The sequence below is a fragment of the Thalia democratica genome, chromosome 3, assembly GCF_965202585.1.
Source record: "Thalia democratica chromosome 3, ktThaDemo2.hap1.1, whole genome shotgun sequence".
In the NCBI taxonomy this organism is placed as follows: Eukaryota; Metazoa; Chordata; class Thaliacea; order Salpida; family Salpidae; genus Thalia; species Thalia democratica.
The window spans coordinates 54,975,715-54,988,144 of NC_139167.1; the positions used below are offsets into that span (position 1 = coordinate 54,975,715).

The following is a 12,430-nucleotide window of genomic DNA, read 5'->3' on the forward strand; positions in this document are numbered from 1 at the left end:
GAGTAGCTAAGTGAAATATCTTATTCTAAAACCAACTTGTAAAAAAATTTCTTATCCCCTATGGCCTTAATTTAAAGCTTAGTAACCATTGTATTAATGATAAAGACTAGGCTAAGAAATGTAAAAGAAAGGGTAAAAGCTAAGATATACTTTTTTTTTAAATAGTTTTCAAAGCCAAATTAACATTGACTTATAAAAAACAATTTAGCTTTTCTCTTAATTTTCTCAAATAATATAACTAAAAGATTTCTTTATAATTTATCTTAGTACTTCAAAGTAAGATTTATCAAAAAAATGTGTCTTACTAAATTTAACTGTATTAAAACTGAAATGAAATTATATTGAATTTAGAAAATTAAAGTTGAATTTTTTTAAAATACAATCAAGCAATTTTTAGCCATATCTGTGAAATTAGGCTGTTTTTAAAGAAATTGCTTGTTGGGTATCACTTAAAAAGTAAACAAGGCCCTAGTTTTTTGTTTGTTTTGGATAATCAAATAACTATTTGCAATGTTTCAATCTATCTTACCTTAAAAGGTAAAGTTTCACAAAAGTAGTTTTATTTAAAGTTTACTTATTACGGTGAAACAAATTTGTACAGAAAAAATACAATATATGTTTCTAATTTTGAACTGAAATATTTTGGAGCTAAATAGTGTGCTTTTATTGTATTACTTGTTAACACTCAGTAAATGTATTTTTTAGTTTAATGAGAATATTATTATTTTTGTGAATTATGTTTTTTTTAATGTATTTATTTGAATATTCTACACTTATAATCTTAAACAAAAATTTACATTTGCATAGATTTTTATAAAGTTATGTTTAGGTAATTCTGAAAATATTTTTAGTTTAGTATCCCACTTTTTTTAAGTAACTGGCTGCATTTACTGTTAGTTAGGTCGATTGAGTTTTCAATAATAAAAAATTTATTACTTTAGAAGTCACTAACTTTAATTATGAAAGTTTATGTTGTAAGTATATAAATGCACTAGTAAAATTACAATAACAATTAGTAGTAGCATTTATTATAAATAGTTTAAAAGTTAGCTACTTATAAAGCTCAACTTAATCAAATATACAAACAAACATAACAAATCAACTTAACTCTTCAATATTGGCTGAGAGTAAAATGTTCTATGTATTTTAAAAGTATATAGTCTTTTTGACTCAGACCAAAAATACGTTTACTAAATGTTACTAATACTGCTTTTTAGTTCAAACATACCAACAAAACATTTTCAGTTTTTTATTAAAATGGTAATGTTGTTCTTTATTACAAAAAAGTCAATTCACTAGTTTAGTATCTAATATTTACTTGTATTTCAAATTAAGTTTTTTTTATTAAAGTTTGTTAAATTATTTCGATTGAATTAAAACTTCAATTACTAGAAAAAACTAAAATAAGTATATAAAATAACTGAAGCAAAAACGCCAAAGCTGTGTAATTAAGAAAATTAGGACCAAAATAGTTTATTTTCTAGCTTGTATTTCAAATTTGATTCACTAAAACTTTAAATACTTTACTAGCAAATGAAGAAAATAAAGGCTTAAACAAGCTTTAAGTTTTAATGAAAATTAAAACAGTGCTAATTATTGCAGAATATAACTTAAATTAAACTTAATAAAATTTTTAAACATTTCGAACAAATGAAGAATGATAAATCCTCCATTAGATAATGAAAATGATTGTAGTAAAATCTATACAGAGTTAGTTTGATATTTTTATATAGTAGTTTTAAATTATATACTTTACTAAACTAGAAATGGTCCAAATAAAAAAACTTGAAATCTTTTTTTTTGTTTAAAAAAAAATGTTGTGCTCAATAAGGAATTTAGTTTTTTTACTGTGCAAAAACTTATCTTGTTATGTTTTGTTTGTGTTTATTATTAAGTAAAATGTTGAACTAGTTAATACATATCAAAAATTATATTCTTAGAACAAACTAAAATGACTTTGATATTTATTGTGAACTACTTTAATTATTTTTCTAATTATTCTACTCATTAAAATAATTTCTACGCACAAAACTGTATACAGGAACAAATATTGAAAAATAATGAGACATTTTATTTGAAACTAATGTACATCTTTATGTTAAAGTTATATTTCAAAAGATAAGATTTATCAGTATTGAATAATTTTTTTTTTCTGTTTAAATCTTTAAATTTGTATAAAAAATATACAATCTTATATTTTAACAAGCTTAAGGTAAAAAAGTTTTCAAATCGAATTAGTGATAAAGATTTGTATAATAATATATGTTCATTGATTACATATTGGTTAGTATACTTGTACTAAGTAATTTTTATTTCATCAAATATTTGTAAAAAGTTAAAAATATTCTTTACTGAAGAAAACTATTTATAAAATTCATACTTGCAAGTTAAATGTTTGTTTGAGTTCACTTTTTTGTCAGCCTAGTAAAAAATACTAGTTAGCACCTAATTAAATTTTCTTTTGTAATTTTCAGTATAGATTATGTGCTAATAAATTAACAAAATTAAATTAGTTCGAAAGTAAAAAAAAGTTTTTAAGATGAATTAGTGATAGAGTGTAGAAAATATTTTTACATTCTAAACTTGCAAGTTTTATTTTTTTATATCTTAGTATAAAATATCGGTTATCAACTAATTTTAAACATTTTTCTCCCACAAACAGGTTCAGAGACGCGCAGAAATGCCAAGAAGTGCTAAAGTTGTTCGAACGTTTGTGCAGGTGTTTGCAGGTAGATCCCCCAACCTACAACAACCACCTCAGCTTCTACGATGAGCTGAAGAAGAAGTCGCTGGCCAAGGGAGCGTGGCAGTTCGACTCCCTGTACAAGGTGCTGGACAGAAAGTTCTTTGCAAAGGAGGCGTTTCTGACGAGGAAGAAGAAGAAGAAGTGCTGCGAAACTATGAAGGTTTGTATTTTGTTTAGTTGTGTTTTACTGTATAAATAGTCATAAAGAAATAGTTTTTTAATAATGCATATAAAGAACAATTGTTTCATTCAAATTTTTTATCAGCATCTTTCGATTACGTTTGCTCTAAATAGTTTTTCAAAAACAAGACAACAATATCTCTTTAAATATTTGATTAGATAAAAAATCAATAAGCATTTGATTTTAAAAAAATTACACATCTATCAAAAAGAACTTTCTTGTTGGCTTTATAATATTGAGCTAAGTTTTATTAATATCAATTTGTTTCCAACTATGTCATGATTTTTAACAAAATAATGAAATACTTTAAAAGCTTTACGTTTTTTTTGAAAGCTTAAAAAGTTTGTACTTATTGATAAACTTTAAATATTCAAATTGTGTTTGACTAGATTAAAATGTTTGAACTGCTTTGGAAATATGTACAGGCTTTTTGGTATATATATCTATATATATTTATATATATGTTATTCTGTTTGTTGTAACTGTTTCTATGAAACATAGTGAAGGTTATAAAGTATGTATAAAATAATGCTGTAGCAAATGTTTATTTTCAAAATCATTAAAATATCTTTAACATCTTCTGACTCTTTTTTGTGTTTTTTATACGTTTTGCTAAACATATTATTTGGAATTTTTAAATTCTACAACTAATAATTAGACATAAAAGTAAACATTCTCTAAATGATATTTTTCATACGTTTTTTTAGTTTTATAAAATAGTGAGAAATAGTTAAGCTATATTTTAGATATCTATTCGCATATAAATTTTCAACATCAAAAAAGTATAAGTAATAAACCATTAAAGTTTTTGATTTTAATTTTTTATAATTGTTTTTAAATTTAGTGTGTTTTATAGTTCATAAATTAAGTTGCTTGTTGAAATTTACATTTATATTTTTAAGCATGTTAGATAGTATACAATTCAAATTCCTGGAATAAGATTATTATTTTTTTTGGTATTAATAGTTTTATAATTTGTATATGAAAACGTTATGTCTAGATTTATTTTACGTTTTGATTGTCTTTTTTTTATGTAACAGACACCAACAATTTTTAAAATTTAAAACCAATTTAACTATTTCTTACCTATTTTCAATTAGGTAAAGTAAATTTTTTCGAAAATATGTTGTAATCAAGGCAATAAACTTGACAAAGTAGTTTATATGATACATTGTTACAAGTTTTTTTTTCACGCTCTTTTAAACCCTCGACTTTACTCAAGCAACACTGCTGCCATTCTTTTCCTGTAATAACCTACAAAATCTAGGATTGCAATAAAGTTTATACTTTTTATTGCTGTTGCTGTGCTGTTCTGTTGATCACAACGAAACTTAACAATGACTGCACTGTGCACTAGCATACAATCCAAAACGTGATTTTGATGACAGTTTTTAATTTTTACTGTCTTTCATTTTAAGTTCGTCTTCAGGAAGTCACGTGTTTTCCTTTCTGTGTGACATCACAGTTATCTTATCATTTTAGCGCTAGTTTTGCATAGAATTATCAAAAGTTTTGTTAAGTTTAAGAAGTAGTAAGCGCCTTGAAAGTAAAGTAAGTAAATGTTGTATTCTTCAAATTATTTGTATCTACAATTCCAGCATATTCTTTGCTTACAAGTTTACGTATGTTTACTTCAAAAGCTTACTATGGAGCAAAAATGGTTTTTGTTTTTAATAAGAATTTGAATTTTTTCGTTTTTCATTCTGACGGGTTTAAACTTTAAGAAATTTAAATCTATATGAATAGAAAATAGGCATATGGTCATTTCCCATTACATGTACTGCAGGAAAACATTGCATTAGTTTGCACAAGTACTCAAGTTCACTTAATTATTGTTGAGTAAACATTGAAGCACATTTTGCAAACTTTGGAACATAAAAAAATTTAAATTTATGCATAACGATATAAAAATAAAAAAATAGATTTGTTTAAACTTTCATTTAGAAATGCTTTATCCATTTTTTTTGTAGTTTTATCATGTCCAAGTTAAAACAAAAACCAACTAAGTTTTTTATTGTAATAAAGTGCATGATCATTAATTATCAGTTTTTACTAATGTCATGCTGAAAAAATGAAAGTAGATATCTTGTTAACACAAGCCTTCGGTAGACTGAGAGTCGGGATTTGTTCTTACTGAGACCCGGATCTTAATCTACCGAAGGCTTGTGGTCTGATGATCGAAGTGGTATGATCAAAACCTTTATGTTAACTTGAGCTTGTCTCACGGCATAATAAACTCTAGACTTAGGCTCTGTTAGACCTTCGCCGATGTTTTCTTTAATATGTATTTTATTATAATAATTAGTAATAAAAGATTAACACAGTACTCTTTCTTTATTAAACTAACACATGTTTCTGTGTGTTAACAACTTCAACGGAGCTCTGTGAAAAAATAAGTACTGTAAAGAAAGAATAGAAGCTAAAGTAGGTGTATGTATGTGTTTGTAAATCGCTAGGATATCTTTTAGAAAACGATTAACTTTAAATTTTGAACAGATATAACAATTATAAATTTTTCCAGTTTTTGAATTTTCTTTGAATTCATTTAAAGCTTTAGAATTTATTTGTTAATCAAACAAGTAAGGTTCATTACTTTAAACTTTGTACCGAAATTTTCCTTAAGTTTGCATCACAAAATTATATTCAAAATACTTTAATCTGTATCCGCATATGCTTCTAAAGTATTTTAAACAATGCAGTTTATTATTGTTTGTATGAAATCGGATTAACTTATTAGGAATTTTAAGCTGAATTGAGTGGTTCGTTCGTCGTTGATTGCTTCTGCTTATCTTTGATCTCCATTACTATGAGTGTCATTTGCTAAATGTTCAGCTTTTTGGGTTTAAATTTAGATTACAAATTGAAGAGAATTTTTTGTTGTTGATATAACTTTTTTCTGAATATTATGTACCCTTTATCGTGTATTTTTTTTTTCGGTTAAGGTGTTTGGAAGCTATTGTTTAACTTATGCTTTTAATATAGTTGATGTTTATAACACATATTAATAATTTTACTACTTCACTTTTTAAGTTTTTTTGAACTGATTCTTTTATTCATTTTCAAACCATTTATTAAGTTCAATATCAAAAGTTGAGTTTATTAAGTTATAATAGCATTTTAAGGTAAAGTTTATTTCTATTTAAACTTTAAAACGTTATTATAACAATCCATATACGTAAATGAAATCTTTTTAGTATAATTCAGAATTTTGGAGCAATTAGCTAAGAATTACCCAGTATTATAAGTTTTATTTCCACTAAAGTTTACAAAACAAGCAATTTTTACTAAGAAGTTGTTAAAGTTTACAACTTTATGAAAATATTAAATTTTAAAGGAAGTTACAGCTTGATATTTTTATACTTTAATGCATGCAAATCGATGTATGACATAAACTTTTATGTTTTTGAAAAGTTTGTAGTTATTTTTATTGGATTTAAATTACATTTTTTGGGACAAACTAATGCCATTTATTACAACTATACTGCTAACAGTAGTGTGTATTACTATTAAAAAACGAAATCATGAAAATTTCTCATCACTGTTAAAAAGTTTTATAACTGAATAAGTGTATAATGATTATAAACCTACTGTTCCATCTTAGTATATTATATTTTTTAGATGAATTTTTACGGAAATGAAAATTTATCATACTTACACTGAAAACATTATCAACACTGAAAACATGTCACTTTGTTATGACACAACACTCGCAAGCGAATTTTGCTGTTTTTTTCTCTTTGACAGCTCGCAAAGTAATCAAGCTTACAAACATTTTGTTTGAGCGAAAGTTTTTTATTTTCTGTGACACATCAAACAGTTGTTACGTGACTGAAGCGAAATTGCTTTTCCCGTTTGCTCGAAATTACGCTCAATTGTGTTTATATGGCAAAATTAAACATTAACTCATTCATTTCTATTGTTGTTTACATTACTTTTATATTTTAGAATGTGTAATGAACTATAAGTGTACAATTTCCTTATTTGGAATAAAAAAGTCTTTAATTACATCCATGTACACTGTACACAGAATAAATTTTATCATACTTTTTGTATAATACTTATACTAAATATATATATTTGATAAAAAACATTTTAGTAAAAATTTTATGATTTGTATATAATGTTGTTAAGCAAGTTGTTATTAAAGTTGAAAAAATATTTTTGTTTTCTGATCACTTATTATTGTTTGGCTTTTAAGTTTGGTTTACTGGATAATTAAGTACTATTTTTAGCTTGTGGTTATAATTTTAAGTACTAACTTGTTTTCTAAACATAAACTTAAGATTTTTACTGCTGTTTAGACATATAGTCATAAACTGTATTAGTTTTATTATTATTATTTTTTCAATTTTAAATATATTTTAAATTTTTCTTGATCGCATACGACTTGTGTTTAGATATGAAAGTTGGAGTGATGTATTGTGTAGAATTTTAAAGAGATGCAAAGTTAAAGCCGAACAATGTACTTCTCGCTATCCAGTACACAAAAGGGTGGCATTTTACAACAAAAAAACTTCAAAAACAACATAAATTTCTGTCATTTCTGTAAATTTTGAAATATTCTATATTAGTTTTTGCCCACACTGATTTTTCTGACCTCTTTTAACTATAAGTTGAAAAAAATTGAATTGAACAGATACTTCAACAATGTTAATTGACTTTTAATTTAGATGCGTTTTCGCACGATCATAATTTTTTTAAATTTTTTATAAGAACAACTCCTTTATCCATATTCTAAGCACCTTATATGCCTTTAAGTAGTTTAATAAGTTTAAATTTTTTAGTGCATGAGTGGATTAATGATTAGATACTTTAGCAATGTTAATTAGATTTTAATTCTAGTGAACTTTTGTGAGATAAAAAAAGAAAAATTGACATATAACTACTCCTTGATGTAATTTTTAAGCAACTTAATTTTAAAAAATGTTATGTCTTTAACTTTGGTGAGTTAAACTTGATGGTAACTTATTAACGCATGAGTAGACGCATGTGATGTTTTTGTTCACCTTGTGTTATACGCTTGCGTGTACGCGTTAATTTTGTCACGAGCTCATTTAATTTGTGTTAACATCGCTGTTAGTTTTGTATTGCCACTACAAAGGCTTTTATGAATTGGGAAAATTGGGTTTTCGCCGCTTTTGATCGATTAAATGACGTAGGTAAAGCTTGTTTGGTGCGTGATTATCTATAATAACTAGTTTTGTAAATACTAATGTTAGTTTTTAAGTATATAGTTATAATCTGTTTAAATTTTGTAATAGTTTTTTTTTGTGTTGCGTTAGAACAACTGAGTTAAGTTTTATTTGAGCAATTAGTTAAAATGAAATTTGAAGATAATCTTCAGAAACAAAGAAATTTTAATTAAGGTTTTTTTAATCGGAACATTTTTAGTTGTAATTCAATTAAATTAAATTTATGTTGAAGTATGTTTGAAAGATTAGAATATGTATAAAAAAAATTGTATTTTTTCTCTCTAAACAGAATAGTTTTCTCTGCATACGATTTTTTGCCCATTTATCAAAAAAGCCGTAACAAAACAGGTTTTACCAGATAGAAGATAATTTGTGTTGATGTCTCAAAAACTTGCTGATCTTAAAGATTTAAAACTTTTTATGGCTTTATTTTAAAAGTTCTTAATGGCTCCTAGCCCACACAAATACATCATCTTATATCTTTGTAACGCGTGTAAGTATTATTAAAAAATTCCAATACACTGTCAGCTTACATTTAGCTTCAGGTGTTAAATTTAATCAAGGTTACATTGAATTTAATCATGTGTTTACGCTGAACTTTTAATTTGTCCTAGGCGCGCCGATTTAATCATACAAATCACCTCACTTTTTATGAATGAAGCCATTGTGTGTTTTTAAACTTGAAAAAATATTACGTATTGCGTGTGCAGATCATAACACTCGTGTGACTGAAAAACTAACATAAACTTTTGACGGCGAATTCGCACGAATACGTTTTGCTTTCGAGCCGACAATGGATCGTAATATTTACTCTGTGACGTAATAATGTAAATTGATCAGTCGTTCGCTTATTTGGAGTTTTGACTTCACGTGCAATATTATGACTTTCTCTTTAAATGTCATTAATACATTTTGTTATTGTAGTCTGTCCGACTTTTGAATGTTTAAAGTTATTTTATTGATATATTATGTTAAGAGTTTTACTAACAGATTTTAAAGAAAGACGTTTTACTAGTTTTAGAGATAAATGAAATTTGAAAGTAAAACTGTTGAAAAAATTTCATTGAAATGAAAAGTTATCGAAAAACAATTGCATTTATCTGGGTAGCCAAAAACCGGGAATCATGAAAAAACCTGGAATTTGAGAAACAAAAAAAAAACATGGAAAAACCTGAAATTTTAAACGAAAATATCTAAAAAACCTAGAATTGAAAGATTTTTTACATTTCAGTTGATAAATTTTCGATTAGATATGAAAAATCTATCAAAACTAGAAAAAACATTTTTTAAACAATTTAAACTTTACAGTATTCTTTCGATATTGTTATACTATCTAATAAAGTTTTTTATCTTAAATTTTTTTTTTAGAATAAAAAAAATTAAATTACTTTAATTTTAAAACACCTTAATTTTATTTAAAAAAAAATCTCTCGCAATCCTTGTTATTATTTTTTTGAAAACTAAGATTCTTTTCAAAAATGTTATATTTTGTGTTTGTTATACATTATAAAAAAATTATATGATAAGTAACCAATAAATTTTTCACCCTAACAACCGTTGCTAGGTGCTAGTGATTGGTGGGGGCCCGGTGGGGATGAGGGCGGCTATTGAAATGGCCACATTGGGTGCTAAAGTGGTCGTTATAGAGATGAGAAAGGAATTCACAAGGAACAACGTCCTTCATCTGTGGCCCTTTCTCATTCAGGATATCAGGGTTTGATTATTTGCTATACTATTATTTATTTTTTTTATCAAATTTAAAATCAAGTCTATGTTATATAAAATTTATTTAATTCAGATGCTTTATAAAGTTATAAAATTACAAGTTGATAAACAAACTTATAACGTTTCGATTAACTGTAGTTCAATAAGTAAGTAAGATAAGCAAAAAAAAATTCTCATTAATAAACATATAAACTTTTTTATCATAATTTAATGTATGATGCTAAAAAAAAATTTAATTCAAGGCAAACAGTTTTCATTCGCTAAAATTCACTTCATTTACAATAAGCATGAGTTATTTTAATTTAGGACTTAGCCGGCAAAAAGTTCTTCGGCAAGTTTTGTTCCGGCCAACTTGATCACGTGGGTATCAAACAGCTTCAACTGATGCTGCTGAAAACATTGCTGATATTCGGCATTGAGTATCACACCGATGTCAAATACGCTGGCCTCATTCCACCCAGTACACCCGATGAAGGTTTGTTTCATTTATTTGAGGGCTGTTTAATTAGTTGTATTTACATTAATTTAGTTTTTAGTTTGTTTTAATAGGAATATTTATTGTACTTCATAGTGATAAAGTATTTCTGTTTACCCAATTTTCCAGATGTAGGTATTGTTTTATTAATTTGTATTTATTTTATTCCTTAGTAGAAAAGTGTTTCAATTTTCCTAGTATAAATAGCTTAGTTGCAAAAAAACTAAATACAAATTAATTTTTACCTTTTAACAAAACTATACAATTTTAGTTTATTAGTCACTTAAGTTTTTCCTCCGAAATAATTTTTATATATTTGTGAAATATAATACGCTCAATTCCGACGCTTATTTATTTGTGTGTGTAATTGATTAGGCTAGATATAGCCTTCAGAAAAATAGTGTTCACATGATGTTTTTCAAGGAAAGTAAATTCATGTTAAAAGTTTGACTCATGTGTTTTTGATAAGCTTTTAATAAGTTATATCCATACATATTAAATTAAATGATTCATATTTGTCAATGCACGTTCATTTTATGGTTTTAAAATTTTGTAAAATTTCGTTGATTTATTCTCAAAACAAAATCTATAATAGAAAAGTAAAATAGAATTTTATAAGATATATATCCATTTTTTTTTATATAATAAGTTTACAAATTAAATGATTGATGTAAAATGCCATACAAATAAAGAGACAACAATAAGTCATTTGGCAGTAGTGGTAAAATAAAATGCAAGTAATAAAGTAAATAGTTAAAGATAGTATAAAGCGTTCATTATGAGTTTATTTTTACTTTATGTGTTATTTTAATTAATGCTATTTTAAACTTTGTTTTAATAATACATCTTTTACATGTGTAATGTTTGAACGATATTTAAAGTGTGTTCAACTTTTTTTTAAGTAGGTATACCTAAATTGATAAATCTTAACCTATAAGTTCACTAATGTATTTTTAAGTACATAAACATATATTGCAAAATAGCTTGTGGTTTTCTTCTTTTATTTTTTGTAACCTTTACCAATACCTCAAATTTAGATGTAGCAGCTAAACTTTTTTTCGAAGATTATAAATAAATTATCTTCTTACATTTTAAATTTCAATAACATTGATTTTAATAATAATGTTATTTTACTTACATCAACTAACTATTGTTTTAAGTTTAATGTAAAAACATATAAAAGTCTGACATCAACATATAAACGTATTTGTTTTCCAAAATAAAATTGCAATCAATGTTTTTTTTTTGCTGCAATAGTGTGACAGATAGCAAACATGATTTTTTTTTCAATATGAATTATTGTTTATAAATAAATAAATATGATAGTAAACATATTCGATCAACACACAGAATGGAAAGCGAAAATAGAGCCTTCGACTTCCACAGTTTCACAATTCACCTTCGATGTAATCATCGGTGCCGACGCAAGAAAGAACACTTTTGAAGGTGAAATTCGTTATATTGTTTCCTTGTTTGACAGATTAGCAACTTTAATTGCTTTTGCAATTGTTTAAAATTTAGATTTTGTTAACACGATTTTTGGAGTTTTAAATGTTGAAATTGGATTAATTAGGTATAGAAGTTTAATATGCTGCAACATAATTTTTTAATAAAAACGCATCATTCTCATAAAATTACAGAGACATATACATTTTCAAAAGGAAAATATTTACGACTGAAACTTAATACTTGACAGGTTTCGAGAAGATAAAACAAGGTGGAAACAGGGCGATTGGAATAACTTGCAACTTCGAGAACCTGAACAAGCAGGAGGACTCGAGAACAGAAGAAATAAGCGTCTCCCGCCAGTATAAACAGGAAAAATTCGATGTTGGTTTTCTTAACTAGTTGTTCGATTTACCAATGTTTATTAGTTTTTGTTATGTTTATAAACATAGTTTTTGTAAACTTGAACTAAGCCTTAATGTCTCCATAAATGTTTTTTTAACCTTCAGGTATTTGTTGTAGCTGAGGATCTCAGCAATCTTATTAGAGTAGAGTGAACCATTGTTTTATATATAAATTCGTGGATTAACAAATTTGTGGTTGTTCAGTTTTAAAACTGACGCACATTCAGTAATATTTACACTTTTGTACTTAACAGGCTGTTA

General features: G+C 25.8%; 1 protein-coding gene across 3 annotated transcripts in view; it reads left to right on the forward strand.

Annotated features, from left to right (window-relative positions):
• Window positions 1–1,600: 1,600 nt before the first annotated feature.
• The window catches only part of LOC145832010 (uncharacterized), a 45,565-nt gene continuing 34,735 nt past the window's right edge, over window positions 1,601–12,430 (forward strand). For 2 of the 3 annotated variants that reach the window (XM_082939374.1, XM_082939376.1), the window contains exons 1-6: window positions 1,601–1,710; window positions 2,663–2,906; window positions 9,684–9,833; window positions 10,151–10,319; window positions 11,670–11,765; window positions 12,016–12,149. In XM_082939374.1, coding sequence (XP_082795500.1) covers window positions 1,658–1,710; window positions 2,663–2,906; window positions 9,684–9,833; window positions 10,151–10,319; window positions 11,670–11,765; window positions 12,016–12,149 — 846 coding nt within the window. In that variant the 5' untranslated portion in view covers window positions 1,601–1,657. Of the gene's footprint in view, window positions 1,711–2,662; window positions 2,907–9,683; window positions 9,834–10,150; window positions 10,320–11,645; window positions 11,766–12,015; window positions 12,150–12,430 lie in introns of all 3 variants that reach the window. The other variant, XM_082939375.1, reaches the window with a different exon arrangement.